Below are 17569 nucleotides of genomic sequence, written 5' to 3' on the forward strand. Positions count from 1 at the left end.
GATCCATGTACCCCTCGGCCCTGAACCAGCAGCCCTTCAACCACCATTACCCGACCCCTTAACTCCTAACTCTAACCCCCGATCAGTAGCCTTAAGGCTTGGCCACACACAGAGCGCGACGCAGCGCCGCGTCCGCGCCGCGTGATGCCGACGCGAAGCCTGGTCAAACAGGGCGCGCGCCGATCGCGCCGGCCTCACGCTCTCAACACGCCCTCAAGGCGCGCGTGAACGCGGCGCGGCCGCGCGGGAACGCGGCGCACCGCTCGCTGCCTAACGTCCGATCCTACTGATGTGACCTTGCGGGACGCGGCGGGCCGCCGCGTTCGCTCGGCGCAGCGCTGCGCACGCGCCGCGCGGACGCAAGGGGCCGCGCGGCGCAGGGCGCGACAGAAGCGGGGCGTGATACCGGCGGGACGCAGTCTGTTTGACGTCGGTAACCTGTTAGCATGTGCCGCGGTCGCGCGGCGTGGACGCGGCGCTGCGTCGCGCTCTGTATGTGGCCAAGCCTTTACCAGCTTACCAAGAGTTTGACATTGATTTATTCGCTAGCGTGTGTGTAACTTACTTTCTTTGCATCTCGCTCGTACTGGCATATTAGTGCAAGCGAGATGCATAAAAAGTAAGCTATGGTCGTTAGCATCGCTAACTTAGCGAATATGTCAATGTCAAACTCGTGGTAAGGCTACACTTGCACTACATCAAGGCGGTGTTCGGAAGCAAATGCTCGAGTTACTTTAGAAAGCACCGAAATCTCTTTACACGTGCCTTTAGAATAGAATAGAATAGAATTCTTTATTGCGAAACCATGGTACATTTAGTTGTTACAGTAAAAGGTTGTGAGAACACATGGCACCCTGTTAGGGCATTGCAAATAAAATCTTACATCTAGGTAGTTTAACTAGTTTATAAGCATTAGAACTATGCCTAATTTAAAATTAAATTAAAACATTTTCTACTTACAATTAAATAGTTGTACCTACTACAACTGAGGAGTTCCCTCAATTCCTCATGGATTCCATCATCAGACCAGAACCAAAAATAATACGGAAACACCTTGGAGGCAACTCCTTCCAAACAAAAAAAGAATTACTCAAATCGGATCACAGGTGCCGAAGTAATTCGCTGAACATACTACATTTAAAAAATCATCATCATTAATCATCAAAACAATCATCATCATCAGGTCTACTTTATCAAAGTGGCGGTTTTCACGAGAAAATGCTCGAGTTGCTTAAGAAAACACCCAAATCACCATGCATGAGCCTTTAAAAATTGAGGAGTTCCCTCAATTCCTCATGGATCCCATCATCAGAACAGAACCAAATTAAAATGGGACCAACTCGGAGGTAGCTCCTTTCAAACAAAAAAAGAATTACTCAAATCGGACTACGGATGTCGGAGTAATCGGTGAACGTACATACAAAAAAAAAAATTGCCACAACCGAATACAGAACCTCCTCCTATGAAATGGAAGTCGGTTAAAAAAACGAACTATAGTTTACTTCTGATCACAGTTACTGGCAAGGTTGATGGCAATTGACCCAGAGGCCGTAGTTGTCCAACAAGGTGAGCAGATCAAGGATCAAGTCCGTTCTATCCTGGGCACCCAACTGCATGTCGCGCTTCACGATGCCAAAAACACCATCAAAGAGAAGCTAATTTCACGACCCTCGGCAACGAGGAACACGACGCGAGGAGGAGGAGGACTTTGGATCAAAAGTCTTTTGTGTCTCAACACGAGATAAATTATTAATTTTTAACAATTGACCGTAGATCTGTAGAAAGCGACCAACTTATTATTTTTGTCAAAGTGACTTACACCCTAACTCAATACCTTTGGTCGCTTTCTGCATTGATAAAAAAATGAGTTAGTCGTTTTCTGCATAACTACGGTCAATTATGGCCTCGATCACAGAATAAATTTCTAGTACTACGAGTAGGTACAGAAGCTCACTCTCTAACAAAACGCGTCTGTTACGATCAGGACATATGGATATGGCCGCTAGGTGGCGATAGCGCCACGCGCGGCTTATGGCTAGCCACCAAAATTGGTGTGGAACGGATGTACTTATAGCTACCTGTTGCAAAGCGACGAAGTCACGAGTCCTTTAATAAGCCAAAGAGTTGAGATAAATGAATGTTTGTACCAATGAGAATTTAGACTAACCACTCACATGCTTTTGGTAACTGTAGCTACCAGCTGTCACCCTTATTTTATTATAATAATAGAGGTCACTGAAAAATATCAAGCATATTAAATTTGTGAGTGGTAGGAATATTGTCAAAGTAAATTATGTAGTAACAAGTAGTAAGTAAATTTACTGCCATCTTTCGACACAAATGATTAACACTTTATGCTATTTGACTTTGATGCTTATTTTTTTACCATGCCATCTACTCGAGAATACGCCAAAGGTATGGTACCATGTTTTTGAGCGATGGCGCCATACCTATATACCTTCGCTTACTGTCGAGTAGATGGCAATACTTTTTGACATTTAACAAATTTTACTTAATATCAGTGATAAAATAAAGATTAGTGATGTGCCGACTATTGATTTGGCCGACTAGCCGACTAATCGGCGCTCGAATGGCCGATTAGTCGGCCGACTAGTCGGCTAGTCGGCCAGATCATTACTTTCGTATAAGTTCAGGTGAAAAACAATAGTTTTGCTCTTTTGGTTGCGCTATTCATATATTAGCTTGGCTAAAAGGTGTTCTCTACAGGTTCAAAGACCTATCACAAGAATCCTCGTTCAATTTCTGTCTTTTTTTTATTTTGCGATCCTGAGCAGGTACAACTTGTAGGAGGTATTTTCAAGGCTCTATTTCTCGTACGTAGTCGCCAGTTAAGAACCTATCCCCTGTGGTCAGCGTCTTTACGAGCAACATGGCCTGTTTATATGTCTCTTAATTTTACAATAAAATTAATAGTTCCCCATGGTTATGGCTCCACCATTACAAAAAAAAAACTGAATTATAATAAAATCCTTTAAGTATAGAACTTGGCCATGAAATTACACGAGAATCAGTTGAGATCGACCTGTAGAGGAAAACACCAGCCCACCACCATACGATAACGATTAAACGGTCAATTATATGAACAAAAGTTTTCACATCTTGAATAGGTATTTTGGTAAAATAGACATAAAACATATGGTAAATATTGACTGTTGGTTTCTTTCTTTCCGTTTTTCTTTCACTAATAAAGTGCCGACTAATCGGCCATTTTTGCCGACTAGTCGCCGACTAATCGCCGACTACAAATGTGGCCGGATAGTCGGCTTTCCCGACTAGTCGGCGACTAGTCGGTACATCCCTAATAAAGATCAAAGTCAAAATTTAATGGCGTTCTAAAAGTGTTAATCATTTGTCTCGAACTCGAAAGATGGCAGTAAAATATGTACTGACTAGGACTAGAGATGCACCGGATATTCGGTCACTATCCGGTATCTCAATCTAGTCTTTATTTTTAATATCCGGCCGGATAGTGCCCTAATATCTGGTCGGATACCGGATAGTAACTGGTTGAAAGATCACTACGAAGCAGGTCAAAACTTCTGACCTCGGCCAAACTCGGCTCAGTATTAGCAATTATTAGGGTTGACACAACTTGACGTCCCTTTGCGTGCACGACAGTTAAGATAATGGATTGAATTTTGACAACCCTAAATAGCCGATAGGGATAGTCATATATATATTATACTACTCTTTGACCCGGTGCGCGAGATAAACGAAGACATAAATTTTAACCGTACCAAGCTCACGATGCGGTACGCCCGTCTGTTGCGACTTTAATACAAACAGCCCTTGTCAATGTCATTGTCATATGAAAAATGACAGACACAGATAATAGAATCGACATTTCGATTTGACGTTCGGTGGTCGGTGAAAAAATTGCCTAAATATATCCCTTTTACTGTGAATTTCTTAATATTTTGTTTATTGAATATAATCACAAACGTTAAAAATGTCAGTACGTCTAGGCGGCGCACTAAGAGAGCTCCGGATTCATCTGTGTCAAACCAATAAGCAATCTGCGGGCGTGAGGTACGCTTGATTACATAAACTATGAAACATTCTTCTGACGAATATTGCTGGTTAACCTAACCACTCATCCTTTTCAGGGAATTTATTCAGCAAAACTATGTATCTATCAAGAAAGCGAATCCTGGCTTTCCGATTTTGATTCGTGAGTGCAGTGGAGTTGAACCTAAGATCTGGGCCCGATATGGTATGTAAAATAGTTTCGATTTAGTAATGCCACTTTTTTATAGGTTGATAACAAATTTTCCCTTATGATACGTTTTTTGCCGTCACGAGGCATTATTTTCTGGCCAGCAGGTATTTAGAGACAGAGTTCAATCTTGGCATGCAATTTGTTTTGCATTGTCCAGTAGTTACCATGGGCTTAATACATGGACATGGACCAGGGAGCTTGGTGAAATGCCATCACACATTGTATTGGTAGTAATGTAAATTACAGATGCATGAGATATTTGGTTACTGTCCCGTATCTGGCCATTATTGTAATATCAGTGAGATACCAGATAGTGACCTACAACCTACGCGCACTCATTTCGAACCTAGAAATGAGAAACCTGCACAATGCGCCCCTGAAAAACTGTTCCACTGGCCAGATACCAAATATTTGTTCGATAGTCAGGCTGTTTATCCGTTATTCGGTATCCAGCAAAACCACTATCTGTGGCATCTCTAATGTAAATACTACTATTTTCGTAGCAATTGCGATCATACAATATTAACATCAATCTGATGTTATCCCGGTATACCTTAGCAGATCACAATTTTCAAACATGAAAATTTGATTTGAACAACTTCAGTATTTATCTACCAAGCTTCATTATGAACAGTTTTGTTCATTATAATGATTAGCTTATTTCGTTTCTTCAAATGAGAACAAATGGACACAAAAAAAATATTTAAAATGTACAGTCAATGATTTGCCGGATTTGGCCTGCGGGCCAGTGTTTGGAGATCCCTGGCTTAGACTATCAAAATCGCTGCAGACTTTTCTTGGTCCAACTCTACAATACCTATTTACTTCACTACTAATATTATAAATGGAAAAGTAACTGTCTCTGCCTGTCACTCACATTAATACCGCTGAACACTGAACCTATTAGATGCCTTTTGATACTGAGATAGAGTCTCAGGAAATTACATACATGGTATAGTTTTTTTTTTCATCACACTTGCTCGAAAAGTAACTTATTTCATGCAGGTGTACTGAAGGACAAAGGCCTATATTATTCCCGCGGGAGTTAGGATTGTGAATGAAAGCAATCAATGAATAAGTAGCTAGTTATGAAATATTATAAAACATATAGTTATTGCAAGTAGCACAATGTGATGGTGCTTAATTGAAAAATATATTTCTTACCTTACAGCAAAAGCATGTGAAACAGTAACTCCATTAAGTAATTTATCTGCCACACAAGTTATGGAAGTATTAAAAAGACTGGTTGGGTAACTACCGAAATTGCACTAACATGATTTTATTATAATAACTAAATTACTTAAGTCAACTTCTAAAAGGCCTGTTAGACTATTTCTATTTATCGTTTTATAGTTTGTGTATTTACGTTTACATTATTTGTACATTATATAATTAAAAAAACGTACTTATGTATAACTGATACTGACCTTTTAATACTCGTACTTATATATGTATCCTGACTCAGAATACTCAGATGAAAGTTTTATTATTAGGCTGACAGTGATAATGTTTATTTTTTATCTAAAAAGAGATGTTTGAAGTAGTAGTTTAATTTTTAATATTAGTAGAAGTTATATTTTTTATTTTAAGTTTTAGCTAGAGAATTACCCCCTTATTCATAAAGTTCATAAACGTTTACTAAAGTTGACAAGCAGATAATAAACGTTTGTCCCTTTCCATCATAATACGTCGGAAAGGGACAAACGATTATTGTCGGCTTGTCAACTTTAGTAGACGTTTATGAATAAGGGGGTAAGACATTCGTTGCTTTACACATTGATTACTGTTTATTCCGAGTTTATACATTTGCCAATAAACGCGAGTAGCAATAAATGTATGAACTTGCAATAAACACCAATTCATGTGTAAACAGGCCCTGAAGGTCTGCGCAAACCGGCAGAGCGCAGCGCAGATCACTTTAAAATTATCAATGTATTTTCTTCCCTATTTAAATTACCTTCAGGTATAAATTTAAATGCTTTGAGACCGACCTCGGAGCATCACGGAGGATTGTTACTCCACGGCATCGAGGAGCACGCTAGAGGATACCGCGGCGGTAGGCGCTAGCATGCCGCGGCATGCGCCGAGGCCTCCCGAGTGCGCCGGAGTAGGGCCGGGACGACGGGGAAGAACTCGTGCACACTAGTCACTAATCCCTTGTGATAGAGCACACGCGGCGGCATGCCGCGGCATCCCCCGGCCTACGCCGAAGTGCTTCTTGGTGCGCCGGCCGCCAGCGCTCGGGCTGGCAGACGCTCGCGGTATGTCGGGGGATTTTACCTCGCCTGTGTGCGCTGCGCGGCGTAAATCCTCCTCGGTGATCTGCGCTGCGCTCCGCCGGTTTGCGCTGGCCTTAATGTGAAGGCTAGCCACACTTACCCGCATGGACCTTACCTTCTGATTTTATTTAATTTTGCGGAAGTTTATATGTTATTATATATTTTAAGGGTTCCTTCCTTTTTCGCCGGTTTCTTGTTTCGTTGGATTCTCAATCTAATATATGTACCTACGTACCTACTCGGACTGTGATATCCTAAAGTAAATCCGGCGAATCGGGAACTAATATTTTAATCATTTCCGCATTTCATCTGGAATTTTAGATATGAATATTATAGTTTTGGTATATATTTCAGATAAAGGAGTGGAGCGCAGCACAATTCTCACAAATTTATCGGCTGGGGACGTTTTGGCCGCCATTCAAAAGCTAGTAAAATAAAACAGAACAAATGTAATTATTATTAAAAATAGAAGATTTAGAAAAATGCATATGTTGGTAAATTAAAAACTGATTTTCATTTAAGTACTTCTTTATTTCTTATTCATCTACTGATTCTCAACTACTTAAATACCAACGGTTATGTAGAGTCGGCAAAACCATTAGCACCGCTGCATACATGTTTGTATGCAGAGATGTTTAGCAAACTAATTACAGGCATAGTAAAGTTATACCTCATGTTATTGTATGTGTAAAGTTTCATTACAATGAAACATGTAGTTTTAAAATGAGAACGAAACTCCGTTTGTATGGGAAGGTGAATTTCGGCCAAGATTGCTTAAACCATTGACGTATTTATATTTCAGGACTGGCCTTACGGGCAATAAGAAGGGCACGAATGGAGCCAGTACAGTGGTGTTACACCGCTACAACGCGATTGGTTGATGAGTTCGCATTACGCGCGCGATTGGTCGCAACTAGTTGCGTTAGACTGCACGATTTGCTCTAATTCGTGAGTGAAACCGCTGATAGTAGTAACATTTTTGATGCTCGTAAGGCCCGTCTTGAGGTAGACGACAATAGCTTAAACATTGTTTGTCATTGTCACCTCGATTGCTGAATATTGTACAGTCAACTGTAAAAATAATTTGTTCCTTATTCGCTGACATGCGCGGGCATATTTTTGAGATGATTTGTGCACCTATATTTTTACAGTTGACTGTACCTATACAAATTCCATAGAAAGTAGAGGATACAATTATTAGTACATATATTGATTCCGACATCTAAGAAAATTTTAATAGTTCAAAGTTGAATACAAATTTCGCACTGCTCCTCCTTCGAATACAACTGGGGTAATATTTCGAATATACTCGTACCCACATGGAGCCATCAGATACTCTTTAATAGAAACAGGCTTCCGTGTGCACTTCATGTTGCAGGAGTTTTTGAAACGAACCACTATGTAATAATACCAGTGCACTACAAAAGTCTGGCTATAAATATTTGGAAGACCTTTTTTTTAATTCAATTCCTGGAACCCGTTTTGTTAGCTGTTTCCATTTTACAAGTCTAAACTAAGTTCTAGCTTTACAAAACAGAACCCTGAACTTTTTGCAAAAGACTGACACTGATGTAGGCATCTCATTCTTTACTGCATAGCTGGTAAACCAAATAGCTCTGGTTGAAATTTAGACAAAGTAGGAAGAACTATGGTGGCATGTTCAGTCAGTTTTCTATCTAAATGGGGGTCGGGCACCATAACCACTTGCATGCCAGCTGAAATTCCCGCTGTGACGCCGTGTGGAGAGTCCTCGAAGACCAAGCACTGAAATAATGCAGCAGAAGTTTGAGCTAAATGTCAGTGAGTATTTGTATAAACATTCCGTAAATATTATAGCATATTAGAAGTACATAGCATTTGAGAAAAGGGGTCATCCATTAATTACATCACACGTTTAGGGGGAGGGAGGGGGTCAAGAAAATGTGACATGGGGTAGGGGGTAGACACAAACTTTGTGACGTCACTTTAACTTCATCAGTAACCGAAAATTTATTTAAACTACTTTATTTACTGTACATTTAAATAACAAGTTTTTAAAACGATAATGTTTTTATTCATTTAATTTTCTTTCCTAAGCAGTTTTGGGTTATAAAATTACTAATATTTATATCGTCAAATATATTTTGATAAAATATTAATAATATTTAGGTACTTACTTAATTCGAATTGGCGATTTCTTAAAAAAAAATGTGACATCACACTAGGGGTTTGCCAAATGTGACCAAGTGTGACAAGGAGGGGGGGAGGTGTCAAGAAACCTAGAAATTCGTGTGACGTAATTAATGGATGACCCCAAAGGTCTATGAAAGAAAATCCTAACTAGGTTCTAAACAAAAAAAAAACTGTATTTATGCTTTATGTCAAGAATCTGATTTGATTTGGGTGTATTTGGTCCCAATCTTCATTGGTTTGTTTTTGGTCTTAACCCGCGGAGCACCCCAGTATCACAGTAGTATGGAACTCCTATATTAACTGCTTATCACATGTGTGACACTCCCTACTCCACGGGTAAATTAGGTAATTGAACATTAGGTGACATGACTGTAATTAATCTATGATTAGTTGATTACCTGGGATGGGTGTGGTTTGTCAGGAAATCGCGCAGCAGCAACTAGAAATATGTCTGGATTTGGCTTTCCAAATTTTACTTCTGGGTCACTACTTCCCATGACCATATGGTTAAATAGCTTGAACAACTCTTTATGTGCAGCTACCTTAGTAACCACAGATCTTTCACTAGAGGAAGTTGCTAATGCAAATGGAACTTTACTTTTGTGCAGGTGCCTTATTAATTTTTCTGCCCCTGAAACAGCCCAGAAAATTATCATATCATTTCAAACCCCCGACAAACTAAATGCAATCTAGCAAGTTGATCTAAGACCAACTTGTTAGACCACATATTTGATATCTACAATGTCACAGAGAGATGCAGGTTAAAAACAGTAGCATTGTGTGAACTAATCCAGCTGTGGGTATAGTCGAATCTGAGTTGACTCCCATGGGGCCTCCTCAAGTGTGAGGCCATGCTACATGCTACATCAACTGACTTATATTCATTCAAGCAAAACAAGTATCATACCATCCAACAGAGGAGTGCCAGCAAGCATTGTATCGCCTAGTTCCAGCAATTGATTTCTAAATTGTTTTGCAGATACTGGAAGATTTAATTCCTTGCATAGGATCTCAGACAAACGCTGCTCAGTTCCTCCTAAAACCTTCATCATAAGTTCATCCGTGTATTCATGTCCATATGCTGCACACAGCTGAGTGACCATTTTCTTGTAGACAAGTTCTGTATCTGGAAAACAACATAATTGAACATGAGTTTTCTCATCATAATAACACAAGACTACGAAAATACACACCACAGAAACAATTAGTCGAAGTTTTGCAAACGGGAACCAAACCACACAAAACAATTTGGAAAATCAAACCTTAGTGTTAAAACACGTATTTCAGCAAACAGGAACAAACCCACACTAAAACTCCAGTCCACATTTTACTTTATGTTTAAACCTTAAAACATGAAGTAAAATGTTGAATTGCGGGAATTGCTGTAACGATTTCGATGAAATTTGCTAAATGCTGGTTTTCAGGGGCGAAAACTCGATCTAGCTAGGTCTTACCTCTGGGAAAACGCGCATTTGGCGTTTTTATACATTTTCCAAGGAATCTCCCATGTATTTTGGTTTGATATACCTATAATAATCAAATTATAATAACAAGACTACTTACCTAAAAGTAGACCATCCATATCAAAAATGCAATGCGTAACACTTCGAAACTTTTTCGTTGACAAATATCGTCTTCCGACCGTTTTAAAGACAATTTTAGTACAAAAATACATTGTGGATTTAACTTTCAATGGTTATGTAAACTTAGAATAAAAGTTGGTAAGTTTCTTCTCGATATTTGATTGTTATATTTAATTCTTAGGAAAATAATGTATAATAAATATTTACGATTAAAACTAAACGTGGCTTATTTCCCATGTAAGGCACTTAAAATAAAAATCGAAAACTCCAACTCCATTCCCTAATCACTTCCAATCTTCCTCCTACTTGCCTCCTACTAATAGTACTAATCCGCCGAGCGGAGCCGAGTTTGACCGAAGCACGTAAAACGTAGTGATTATATGCTCTTTGGACGAAGTGACCGTATAGAGAAAACTTCATACAAAACCCATGTCAGGAGTTTCGTAACACTGGCAGGAGCAAGGCCTGTTCACTTCCTAAGAAAGTTATGTCCCCAAATAATTGCGCATGTGTGCGCCTTAAGCTTCTATGTGTGCGTTGGCCTCCGGGAAAAAGTTGCGAGTAATAAAAATAAAAACATTTTTCTACAGCAACATTGCTCCCAACTCTGATTTAAATTATCACGAATTTTATACAATATTAATCATAAAACGAAACTTAAAACGCTTAAAACTTAATTACATGCGATTAAGTTTTATAATGAATATTTGCTTCCAACTGTCTTTATCAATGTTCATAAAATATATGGAGGGTAGGTACGTCTACCCACCATAATAAAAAATATATTTGTCAATGACTCTGTCCAACTGCTGTGGTTAAAGTTCATAACGAAAATTTTATTTATTAACTCTTTAAATAATACATACAACGTGTACCGCTACGTACCACTTAAGACTGTAAGTCTGTACCTACATAGATTACAGCAATGCACATAGAAAATGTGCTAAATGCGGAGCAACGGCTGTTGAAGCAGCCAGAGTGAAATTTACAACTTTAGTGGGTTCAGAAGGAACCGAGTCATAACGCATCTGGAAAGCGTATTAATTAACCGTGAAGAAATGTATGAATACAAGTTGGAAATCTGTGTAAAATGCCGTGTGTAAAGTGTAGTGTATCTGTGTGTAAAGTGTAATAGGTAGGCATGCCTAATGTTATTTGTATAAAAGGTACTGAAAACTTTGTGAATGCGCTTTATTAATGTCTATTTTTTTATTAAGTTGCCAGTTGCCAGTTTTCAGTGTATATTTTTATATGTAAAACATTTTTTAATAAATAATATATATAATGTTATAAACATAAACATGCCTTTTATTTAAATCAATTGATAATACCACAAACAAGGGGTAATATTTGCATCTTGCATATATTTCGTGATATGAAGATAACAAATATGTTTATCAACAGAATTACTACCTACCAATACCCGCCAGGCTAAACCGGTTGTCAACTTTAGTTCCATTGGTACACAAAGACGGCGCCACTAGTATAAACGTATAAACGGTTGGGGACATTTATTTGTATGGAGTTACCGTTCTTCTCCTAGTGAGTATTATATTCTTTGGGCAGGAGTGTGGAGCGGGCTCTATATAGAACCGCACCAAGAAGGCGGTGCGGCGCAGTAGTCACGGCTTAACACAAAAGTGTATAGAGGCCTTTAATGTTGCCAGTTCATTATTTAGGACTCGGTTTCTGCGATTGCCAGCATTGATCGCTATTTTGAACAGGGTTGGTTGAAGTTGAACTAATTTACATTGCAGTCGAACTGCGGCCATCATGGATCGTAGTTGATTGGAAGTTACGATTAAGTGGTCACGTTTATATTATTAGTTTTAATTAAGAATACTTTTTATAAGAAGAATCAAGTCAAAGACTCTTTGATTTGTCTATTTACATCAATTCATATTGATGTATGTAAAGAGTAAATTGTTAAAACCATGACTGTGAGAGAGTGTTATTGTGTTAAACTGTCGCCCAGCAAAAAATCGATTTACGGATTGAGAATGAGACAAATATTGTTACTACTGGTATTTACCAGTATAATGATTAGTTCTTGTGTTGCTGATTTGGAACTATCATGCGCAAACGTGCGAAATATCTTTGAAAAGAAAGGAATGCTGTCGGTGGTGGACATACAGGAGCAACCTAACTCAGGTGAGTTCATTGCATGTCGCGGCTTGGGAGCACTGTGAGCTCACTCATATTAAACTCATTAAGTACGTGCCAAACATACGTGACACAATCACTTACAATTTTTAAATTCTTCTAGATTCCTTTTTTTTGTAGCCTACAAGTTTTGCATTGTTATGATAAGTCAAGATAAGCTTTCTACGTAGTGAAATGTCGCGTAGTCAGATCCAATCTCAATAGACATGTAAATGGGGTCGAACAAAAGTTGTTAGTATGTTTTGTAAAAGTATAACATTTTTCAAGTAAAATATATGTACTGTGACTGGGTATGTATTATGAATTGTAAGTATGGGCACAGGGCTACTACTTAAATCAGGCGGTTTGTCAGACGCTCTGCGGTGGTTTGTTTTTTAAATGGTATTATTAACTCTGAAACTGGGGTAATTCCTGAAAAGTTTATAATACACTGTTAAAATCTTTCTGGTTCCTCAAGAGCACATCAAATATTATTCAATAAAATTCAATGCAAAAATGCAGGAAGTCCAAGAGCCGATACCTCGTAAACTAGGTATACAAATCATTGAAAAACTTGACTGAATAGAATTAATCATCTCTTATTTTGTAGAAATGATCCCCATGGCTAGGATGCATAGTTTCCGAGATATAAACGAAATCCGAAAAATTAGACCTTCAAACTCCCTCTCCCCCTGACTCAAACATTAAGTCTGGGGACTTTTGATATGTTCACCTCCTACTAGTCCCAACAAAGTTACTAAGTTAAAAATTGTGTCCCAAGCATTTCCGTCTATACTTTAACCATACCTGACCTAAATAACAGATATTCATATTAGATGAACATCATTAAATTATTTAAGGTAGTATATCAAACTTTATTGATACAATTACATTGCCATTGACTTTATTTTGCTACAACCTGTTTCGTTTGTCGGCAGTAAGTATAATTAGATAATATGTCTGGGTTCTAGCAGAATTATCAGTGCTTCACACGAAAGAGTGGAGCGTATTACTGACCAGAACCCTTTTGTTTTGCTGCAACACACACAGCACGTTTATTGATACATCTTGTTCCTGATTTTAGTTTTAGTTTGATATTATTATTGTTTCTGTTTTTTCTGTCAATGTGTGTATTGTGGCAAGCTAATAAATGGTTTATCTATCTATCATAAATTAACAAACAGGTATCAAAGTTCTCATAGCATGGTAATGAGTAATGAGCTATGGACTTGACATTGCATTAAAATTAAAGACATACCTACTCATCCTCAGCCCACTAAAGTCAACCATGCTATGAAAACTGCAAAGGCTAATAGATAAGTCCTAGCTCTTAATATTAAAATAATTGTGGACGTAACTCTGCTGGTCTGTCTGTTATCTCTTCAAGTCTTTATGCTTAAACCGCTGAACTGATTTGATGATATGGTTTGGAGATATTTTGTTAGCAACACAAGCAGTAAAATTTAAATTAGGTGGGTCGATCAACTTTTTTATGTCATATCGTGTCCCAACGATATAAAAATTCAAATCTTACAAATCGTAACAGTTTTTAAATTTATCTGGTATATTATAGTAAATTAACCAAATAATCATTCAAACTAGAACTTAAAAACTGAAAGAATTATTTTTAAATACAGTTTTTTTTTGGTGACCCAGGAGATAATTTTAGACTCCCATACAAAAAAAGCATGTCCCAATCGCATGTCGGCTTCGGTTTTTACTTAACAGTGTAAAAAATGTACTCCACCATATTCACTACTAACGCTTAATTAAAAAGATATTGACATCTAATTTACAAATTCGATGCTAAAATTTCGCTAGAATTCGTAGATTTATTAAAAAAAAAAATGTTTTTGCGTCCCGAAACAATGATTCATTTTTAAGTCCCCTAACTTACCACACATTACAATGGCAACGAAGGCTCAAAGTTATGACACTGTATCGCCCAGCCAATAGGCAGCCGATCTAAGTATCACGTGACAAGATCCACCATTACGGTTACTTTCTTATTCGCCGGCCATTTCGTCTGTGGTTCGAAGTGTGACAAGATGTGTTAATTGTCGGTCCGCTGACTTACTGTGATATTTCGTAAGTAGTTTTGTCTTTTTATATTAATTTGTAGCTTTATAGATCCTTCTTAGCTCTAATATGGTCTAACAATATACTTTTTTAACATACTTTTGTGGATAATAACTAAAATTATTGATTTGACTTTAAATGTCTTCTGGGTCACCGTTCCCCCGGGTCACTTTTCTGGTGACCCAAAAGACTGTGATGGTGACTCAGGAGACTTTATCAATACGTTTTGATAAATTTGCTTCTTTTCATGGATATATTAACTTTTTAATAGAAATTAGTAATAAATTATTACTATGTCTCTTTGAGACACTGACTATGAAGAGACTATTGAGCGAAACCAAGGCTCCAAAGTGTTCGCAAAGGACAAGTCTATTGGGTAAAGCCAGCTGACAAAGCTGAAACAGGAAGATGACAGCATAACGTCGAGCAGAGCGGAGGTTTTAGGCGAGATCGAGAGGTTCTATGGACAGTTATACACTTCGATCGCAAAGCCCGATGACAGCTTGGTAGGAGATCTAAGAGCCAAGCTGTCCCGACATTATTCCCGAAGATATCTCGGACATCAGTCTGTATGAGATTAGGATGGCCCTGAAGCAGCTTAAGAACAACAAGGCGCCGGGCAAAGACGGAATCACTTCAGAGCTTCTGAGAGCGGGTGGAACACCGGTACTTAAAGTCCTCCAGAAGCTCTTTAATTCCGTCTTGTCCGAGGGCATAACGCCTGACCATAGACCACATCCATACGCTGCGGCAAGTTATACAGAAGACCGAAGAGTATTACTTGCCATTATGCTTAGCGTTTGTGGACTATGAGAAAGCCTTCGATTCGGTGCAAACATGGGCGGTGCTTGAGTCTCTTCAGCGATGCCATATTGACTATCGGTACATCGAAGTGTTGAAGTGTTTGTATAGTAACGCCACCATGGTCCGAGTACAGGAGCAGAGCACGAGGGCGATTCCATTGCGAAGAGGCGTAAAGCAGGGAGACGTTATCTCTCCGAAACTGTTTACTGCCGTAATGGAAGACGCCTTCAAGCTCCTGGAATGGGAAGGACTTGGCATCAACATCAACGGCGAATACATCACTCACCTTCGGTTTGCCGACGATATCGTAGTCATGGCAAAGTCGATGGAGGAACTCAGCATGATGCTCGATGACCTCAACCGAGTTTAACAACGGGTGGGCTTGAAAATGAACATGAACAAGACGAAACTTATGTCAAATGCCAATGTTGTGCCCATCCCAGTCTCTGTTGGGAACTCGGTACTCGAAGTTGTTGACTCGTACATCTACCTAGGACAAGTAGTCCAATTGGGTAGGTCCAACTTCGAGAAAGAGGTCAACCGCCGAATCCAACTCAGTTGGGCAGCGTTCGGGAAACTACGTAATGTCTTTTCGTCCGACATAACTCAGTACCTCAAGACAAAAGTTTTTAATCAATGTGTGTTACCAGTGATGACTTACGGCTCCGAAACGTGGTCTTTCACTATCGGCCTCATCTCAAAACTCAAAGTCGCTCAACGAGCTATGGAGAGGGCTATGCTCGGAGTTTCTCTACGTGATCGAATCAGAAATGAGGAGATCCGTAGACGAACTAAAGTCACCGACATAGCCCACCGGATTAGCAAGCTGAAGTGGCAATGGGCAGGCCACATTGCACGCAGAGAAGATGGCCGATGGTGTCGAAAAGTTCTCGAGTGGAGACCACGGACTAGCAAGCGCAGCGTAGGACGTCCACCCACAAGACGGACAGACGACCTTGTTAAGGTCGCCGGAAGACGCTGGATGCGGGTCGCTTCCAACCGGCCGGTCCAAGGGGGAGGCCTATGTTCAGCAGTGGACGTCTTATGGCTGAGATGATGATGATGATGATGATGTCTCTTTGCTTATGAGCGGAAGTGGTCTAAAAACTTTGTGCAGACGCAGGTGCGTGAATTTGAGGCCAGGCGACGCACAGAGCTCGACGTTAAGCGTGACGAGCTAAAGGCCAGACCACCTGTGGCCATCACGTACAATTATATCGGAGGGGTGCTGACCTGCAGCGAATGTGGCCGCACATTTGCTGCAAAGATTGGCTACGTCAGTCACCTGAGAGCATACCAGCGACGCTCTCAGCTGTAGCATAGCAGTCGCTGTAGCCGAAAACGGCTAGGAGGAGATGATGATGATGATGATGATTTTTGAGCCTTTATGTTATTGTTTATTCCTTTTGAAAACTGTGTATTTGAAATTTGGATGAGGCGAGCTTTTCTTTAGCCACTTTGGCTGTCACTATATTTTTGATGTTGATTGTACTGATTGCTGAGAATCATTTACTTTGATTTTTGTTTAATTGTTTTGATTTCTGAGTGTTTTTAGACTGATTAGACTTACTGATAAGTTAAAATGTGAAACAGAATGACAGAATGTCTCTTGAGTCACTAAATTTGTCTCTGGAGGAACCAAAAATGTCTCTTGGATAACTAAATTTGTCTCTGGGAAAACTACGATGTCCCAAAAAATTTTAGGCATGTTTTGCATTTTTTCTGGAGGAGAGTGATTAATAAATGTTTTTAATTATAATTTTTTGATTATTTCGTAACATTAACATATTATTCCGATAGGTAGAATATGCATGGTTGCGGTATTTGAGTAATATAAAAACTTTTCGTACATTTTACGACATAAGTGACTCAGGAGACACTATTAGTTGATTTTAAGGAAAACCAAAAAGGGTCTCTTTAATTTTAAGTTAAAAGAAGCAAAGAGTTTATGCTCCTTTATATAATAGACGAATATGTATTTCGATTAAATGAAGTTTTATTTAATAAATCCCGGGTAACCCAGGGGACACGTTTTGAGACAGCACAACATATATAACACCAAAAGTTGTCAAAATAATAAAATTTGTGCGCGGCCCGTTATCGCATACAAAACTTTAAATGTTTTTGTACGCTAAATGTCTGAAAAATAATCATAATTAAAAGATTTATTTTTTCGAAAAAAATCTTTCTCCATGACATGAAAAAGTTTATCGACCCAGGTGCCTTCTTGATTTAGATTTTTAGCATAAGTACTACAATCTTCATTTCTC

The 17569-nt window shown here is 39.0% G+C and overlaps 3 protein-coding genes across 3 annotated transcripts in view; 2 read left to right on the top strand and 1 right to left on the bottom strand.

The window, feature by feature from the left end:
* The first annotated feature begins 3841 nt into the window (after positions 1 to 3841).
* Positions 3842 to 7040, top strand: LOC134679416 (NADH dehydrogenase [ubiquinone] 1 alpha subcomplex subunit 2). Its single transcript, XM_063538313.1, has 3 exons — positions 3842 to 4050; positions 4128 to 4234; positions 6874 to 7040. Exons 1-3 carry the CDS (start codon positions 3971 to 3973, stop codon positions 6954 to 6956), a joined length of 270 nt encoding a protein of 89 aa, XP_063394383.1. The 5' UTR covers positions 3842 to 3970; the 3' UTR covers positions 6957 to 7040.
* A 124-nt stretch (positions 7041 to 7164) lies between these two features.
* On the bottom strand, positions 7165 to 10583 carry LOC134679413 (probable pseudouridine-5'-phosphatase). The gene is made up of 4 exons (XM_063538308.1): positions 10255 to 10583; positions 9599 to 9817; positions 9090 to 9322; positions 7165 to 8283 (listed from the first exon to the last, which is right to left on the bottom strand). Exons 1-4 carry the CDS (start codon positions 10364 to 10366, stop codon positions 8107 to 8109), a joined length of 741 nt encoding a protein of 246 aa, XP_063394378.1. The 5' UTR covers positions 10367 to 10583; the 3' UTR covers positions 7165 to 8106.
* A 1459-nt stretch (positions 10584 to 12042) lies between these two features.
* Positions 12043 to 17569, top strand: part of LOC134678269 (uncharacterized) — a 77028-nt gene continuing 71501 nt past the window's right edge. Inside the window, exon 1 of the mRNA XM_063536752.1 lies at positions 12043 to 12425. Coding sequence (XP_063392822.1) covers positions 12209 to 12425 — 217 coding nt within the window. The 5' untranslated portion in view covers positions 12043 to 12208. The remainder of the gene's footprint in view (positions 12426 to 17569) is intronic.

This window comes from Cydia fagiglandana, chromosome Z, assembly GCF_963556715.1.
Source record: "Cydia fagiglandana chromosome Z, ilCydFagi1.1, whole genome shotgun sequence".
In the NCBI taxonomy this organism is placed as follows: domain Eukaryota; kingdom Metazoa; phylum Arthropoda; class Insecta; order Lepidoptera; family Tortricidae; genus Cydia; species Cydia fagiglandana.